This window comes from Poecilia formosa, unplaced genomic scaffold (assembly GCF_000485575.1).
Source record: "Poecilia formosa unplaced genomic scaffold, Poecilia_formosa-5.1.2 Scaffold264, whole genome shotgun sequence".
Taxonomy (NCBI): Eukaryota; Metazoa; Chordata; class Actinopteri; order Cyprinodontiformes; family Poeciliidae; genus Poecilia; species Poecilia formosa.
Genome location: NW_006800203.1, coordinates 673493 through 679385, shown reverse-complemented (window position 1 = coordinate 679385; position 5893 = coordinate 673493). Strand labels below are relative to the sequence as shown.

At 39.0% G+C, this 5893-nt stretch overlaps 1 protein-coding gene across 4 annotated transcripts in view; it reads left to right on the top strand.

Moving 5' to 3' along the window:
* cep85l (centrosomal protein 85L) overlaps positions 1 to 5893 on the top strand; it is an 11995-nt gene that overhangs the window by 1217 nt on the left and 4885 nt on the right. For 2 of the 4 annotated variants that reach the window (XM_016680961.1, XM_016680960.1), the window contains exons 2-7: positions 1495 to 1653; positions 2040 to 2834; positions 4507 to 4592; positions 5047 to 5164; positions 5229 to 5396; positions 5497 to 5649. In XM_016680961.1, coding sequence (XP_016536447.1) covers positions 1528 to 1653; positions 2040 to 2834; positions 4507 to 4592; positions 5047 to 5164; positions 5229 to 5396; positions 5497 to 5649 — 1446 coding nt within the window. In that variant the 5' untranslated portion in view covers positions 1495 to 1527. Of the gene's footprint in view, positions 1 to 1494; positions 1654 to 1989; positions 2835 to 4506; positions 4593 to 5046; positions 5165 to 5228; positions 5397 to 5496; positions 5650 to 5893 lie in introns of all 4 variants that reach the window. The other 2 variants (XM_007570631.2, XM_007570632.2) reach the window with 1 other exon arrangement.

The window sequence follows — 5893 nt, the reverse complement described above, 5'->3', positions numbered from 1 at the left end:
CGACTTATTATCTCGAGATCCCGAGAAAATAAGTCGGGATCTCGAGATAATAAGTCGGGATCTCGCGATAATAAGTCGGGATTTCTTTCCTTTTTTTTTTTTCTCCATGTCCCCTTAGGGGCTCCGTACAAAACACTTTTTTCGATGTATTTGTAAAATAATGTAAAAAAAAAATTGTCATTTCTGAAAAACTCATACTCAGAAAATGAGTATGAGTTTTAAATGAATAAAAGATATTTTAAACAGAAATCCCAGGCTAGGCATTGGCACAGAATGAGTGACAGTGATAGGAAGAAGCCCCTCCACCACCACCACCACACACTCACATACACACACAAAATGCCGCCCTGGGTGGTTGCCCATGTCACCTATATCAGAAACCACCACTGGTTTTGATCTTCATCCATCCTCTGTCCAACAAACCTGCTGGCCCTCCTACATGATCAATTATTTTAAGGAGGTTACTCTCTCTGAACTAAGCTCCTGACCCTCTGGTTTCACTTTTAGCCAGATAAAACTGGTATCATTTACCAGTTTTATCGAGTAAATAATACCAGATAAAACTGATATTATTTGCTTTTGTTGCTAAAACATTATTCATAATGTTTACTTGGTCATAGTGTTGAACATAAACCAAACTATGTTTACCCTGTATGCTAAAGCTGTTTTCCTTTCTCATCCTTGAAGCTAAACTTGTCCCATAAGTACAGCAAAATGTTTTTTTCTAGCAACTCTGTCTTCCAGTTGATGCAGCACCAGGGCTGAAGTGGGACTTATTTTTAACTGGTCCACTTAACAGCCTATTATTATAAAAATCATCTAACTCTAATCTAACATGTTCAGTCAACTCTTTCTACCAATAATTGGATGACAAACATCTTCAGTCTGGTGCATTAGCCTCAAGTAGTCCTTTTTTGTTGGGACATTTTATTTTATTTATTTTTTTTACAGAGACTTCATGATTCATTTTATTTGTTGTTTCTCTTGTTTTATTTTATTTATTTTGGATATTTATACTCATTTCAGCAAGAAAGCTTTCAGTGCTGCACCAGTAGAAACTATTCAGTAGCTTCCTGAGGATCTTGTAGTGTTTAAGGGTTTAATGTGTTACTTTAAGGTCAGGTATTCAGTGATCTATACTTCCAGGAACTTGAAAACTTTGGTCTCTTTCCACTAATGCACAGACAATTCATAGTGACCAGTTAGCTTTTTAATGTTGTTTCTGAATGAAGCTGGAGAACCCAGGGAAAAACTCTGTATTCACCAGAAGAACTCAACATTCCACCATGCAACTCTTATTCAACCCATGTTTATGGGTTGAATAAGCATGTCAACCTATGGCAGATACATATTTTTGTGACAGCATAAATGCAAGTTATATTAAACAGACTATTATTTGTACAGTTTGGACATCACATAATGTATAGCCCATTTCTAAGTTGGCCCACCATTGTATGTGTGTGAATCTCTGGCCTTTTTGGTTTGAATTTTCAGGGCCTAGTTGTGGCTCTGGATGGTTTCCGGGACATGAATCAAACTGGCACAGCAATCTGCCTTACTCTGGAGGCAGGATCTGTGATGGACGACGACAAAGCTCTGTGTCTGACAGCGGTGACACAGGAATCGGTACCTACTGCTCTGACAGTTTGGAAGGTAGGATTTTCACAGACGTAAAAGCAGTAAGAGACTTTAAGCTAATACCTTAGGGTTTGCACATAGGAGTATAACTTTTTTCATGCAAATTTGTCTTCATGTTTGTAACAGCAGGATCACAAATGCAGTTTTAAAAACCTAATCTGTCAGAGGGTAATCTTTTCCTCGACCTAACTCGATATCAGAACTCACAATGCACATTGTCCACAGCTCAAGGTTTTTTATATTGTCATGCTTACTACACATTTATATTATTATATTATGTTCTTCAACTTGTCATCTAATTATTTTTGCTTTGGTAAAAAAAAAACTTTATGTTTTTTTGTGTCTACACAGATGACTCCTGTTCCAGTGCAACTCCTCTGTCTTCCCTTCTTCTGTCACAGCATAACTTAAACCAGGAAGAGGATGGCGTCCCTTCAGCTCTCGCCATGTCATCTGCCTCGTCCTCACCAAGAATCCTTTTAAAAATGGCTTCTCCTTCCCACAGCCCAGGCTGCTGGAATATGTCTCGCCACATTAGTAAGCAAGCCACATCTTCTGTAGAAGCACCAAGCAGTTTGGACATGAAAGTGCATCAACCCATCAGAAGGTCATCCTCTTTTACCAAACTGTCGTCAGGGGTAGATAAGAGTTCCACGAAGACATCCAGTTATTGCTACAGCCCAGGCGCTGAGGGCTCGCTGGATAGAGGTGTACTTCATGGTTATAGAAAGAAAAGATGGGATTCAAATATCAACCTTTACCTACCATTGTCTTCTACTATGAACTGCAGCAATTTTCTACTGAGATCTCCTGGTGCCGAACCCAGCTATCGCTACAAACACAGTAATAGATCTACTGGCTTGAAAACAGACCTGTCCCCTTCCTCATCTCATTCTTCTCCAGTTAAATACAGCTTAAGCTGCTCCAGTTTTCATGAGACGAAAGATTCTGGGAAAGGTCAACAAATATGTGGTCTTCATTCATCCAGCTGGGGTGACTGGCCGGTGGCTGAAAACCCTGACAGAGGTATGCCCATTCAGCCAGCTGTTCGAACCCAGATGTGGCTGACTGAGCAGATGGAGTACCGACCCAAACTGGAGAGTGGAAATGAACCTGGCCAGGCCAGTTCACCAGGGACAGAAGACGGTGGCGTAAACGGCCTCACACTGTCTCATCAGGAATTGGGACTTAACCAGGTAAGAGGAGAGTTATGCTACTGCTGTAATAAAAGAAATGTTAAGAAATGGACTCTCCTGGGAAGTCACAATGATGTGACATGTTTCTGTTCATTTGTTGCAAGTTTTTGCAAGCCTTTCTGTTTGACTACTCTGTTATGTTCAGCATACTTTTCTTTATCTTTAGGTCCTCCAGCAAAACATGCTAAATTGGAGCCTGCTCCTCAACTTTTTTCCTCTCTATGACTGTTCAGCTTCAATGCTGAAACATAAAAGTAGCATGTCATCACAGCTCTATTGAACTATTGTGGTGATGTTATATTTCTCTACCCTTTGACATTAATGTGTGAAATGTGAATCTGGAGTAGATCTCGGTGCAGACTGTCCTCTGTTTTTTCAGGTGAAGAAGCCAAAGGTTGCTCTGCTCTCTAGTCTTTGGGGAGAATGCAAATGGATATTCTCTTGGATCTTCAGTAAGACCTGGGAAATTTAATTGCTTGCGCTGCTCAAAGTGGCAGCATGTTGGAGTAGTTCTGTTATTTTCATTGAGGTCTTTCCTTTGTCAAACTTTCATTTCTGCCTTTCAGGGGGAAAATCACTTTTCGGACAACAGTTCCTTCTTGTTTTAGATGGTGTGTAGTTGGATTGATTTTTGGCAGTACTTTTCATACTTTGCTATTTTGTTATGATGTGTAGCCATAGAACAGGGTGGTTTGGAAAAGCTGCACAACTCAAGTTTGAAATCCCAGAGGAGTTGAAAAGGAGGCCTTGTGAATGCAGAGCAGAAAAAAAGAAGAAAGAGAGGGAGGCCATTTAAACCATTTCTTTCAACATGACATCATTAGCTAACAAGTTTGATGAACTTCAAGCCCTGACAGTATAATGTATTTTACTGACACATGACTGTATATTCTGTTGTATCATCAAGTCCTTCTCTGTGGCCTGCTCTTTGTTGTACTCTTGATACTCCTTGCACTCCAATGCTCCAAGAGGCTGTAAGTGTAGCCCTCATGGCTGAACCTCCTGTCTTTATGATGTCTAGTTGTTCAGAAAAAGTCCGCCATGAAAATAGATTTTTTATTATTATTATCCCTGAGACCAGATCAGTTTCTCCGTCTTCATCATCCGTTCAGTATAAAATAAAAATATATATTAATATGAGTATTGCAGATTGCTTTGCTAGCAAAAGTTTCCAGGTGAGAGATTCACTCTGACCATCCAATCAGAGGGCTGAAAATATCTGACATCACTGTAGACTTTCGAGCAGGTGTTGTGAATCTGTGAATCAGGAATCTGAAAGTTCATTGGTCAAAAGAACCGTTCTGCTGCTAAATCATTTACTGGTTGGTTAAGAATAGAATATTTTACAAAAATGCAGTTGAAAGAATTAGATGACTTCTATTGGTGATTTATATTTGTGTTAATGGAAATGTTGAGTTTTAACTGAGGACCATCAGTTAAAATTTCTACATTATTCTCTACTGGAATAAAGGAAAAATATGACCCAACACACATTGAGCATTATGCCATGTTTTTTCCCACATGTCTAACTCTAAAATCCTCTAAGGTATCCTTTTTTTTGCTCTTTCTTATTAAGTTATCTTTTTATTTATAGTGTTTGTTAATTTTCCGAGCATGATACTATGTAGCTGACCACTCTACCAACATGTTTCATATGTTTGTGTGCTAACAGATGCTAATGGAAACTTCCATTCCTGCTAACACTCTGCTGAAGGTTAAGGAGAAACTGCTGAGGGAAAGAGAACTGGAGATACAAAGGTAATGCAGAACCCACTGAAGTCTCCTCTGGCACACAGCTTTCATCTGCCACCCTTCACCTCATTTTTAACCAAATGGTTTTTCAGGTATAGGTTTATTTTTGATCATTAGTTGAGGTTAATATGATTTCCTTTCACATTTTTTGCTCACTACTGAATTGCGTCCCCGTGTCTTCCTCTTCAAGATTTTTTTTTTCTTTTTTGTAATAATTTTTATTATATTAATAAATACTGACAAACTTTATGTGTTGTTTCAGTACATTCAGTGCTCAGTTTTAACATTTCCTTGCAGTACTGTCTATAACGGGCCTGTTCCCCCAACTTGGTGAAGCATAACTATTATTATTATATTATTGTTATGATGTTGTCAAAACAATTATAATCTAAAAGTTTACAATTAAAACAGAAACATTCACGATAATCTGTTGCTGAAACAAAATGATTTTGTGTTTCAGCCAAAAGCAACAAATCATGCAGCTGCATGTGTGGATCAGAGAGAACGAGCACAGAGCCCAGCAGGTCCTGGGCAGCCAGAGAGGACAGTTTCATACCTCCATAATCCCAAATACTGAGGTGAGATACGGTGAAGAATTCAAAGTTAGATACGTGATTACAAAACTCAATTCTTGTTATTTAGGAGTCAGCAATGACAACATCCTGCAAGCTGCAATCTGACAGGCGATGTTGTGATGAAGAACTTAGTAAGAAATTAGCAGCTGCCGAGCTTGAAGTGCTCCATCTGAACCTGTTTTTTAAGCAGGTCACTCTAAAATATACAGAGGAGATCAGAAAACTGGAAGAGAAGGTATGATTCACAATTTTCTCAATTCTTTCTTTTTTACTTTAAATTTGACTTGTGTTTGTCTCTGCAGCCTGACTGATCTATCAATTTAATTTGTGAACAGATAAAGACAAGGGATCGTTACATCACCAGTCTGAAGAAGAAATACCAGAGAGAGAGTGAGCAGAACCAAGACAAACAGCAACGCATTGAGATACTAGAAAAATACCTCTCTGATCTGCCCACATTAAATGAAGTTCAAGTCCAGTCCAAACAGGTATAAACATACACACACATGCACCCACACACACAAACAGCATTTTCCCTCATGGGGACCAGAATTTGTCCACATAAGAAGTGGTGGTCCCCACAACCCCACAACGCACACAGAAATAGGTCCCCATAAGGATATAAAAACTTTGTTCACACACACGCACACACACACACACACACATGTTTGTTTTGCTATCTTTGTGGGGACTTTCCATTGACTTCCATTCATTTCTACAGCCTAAACCTTA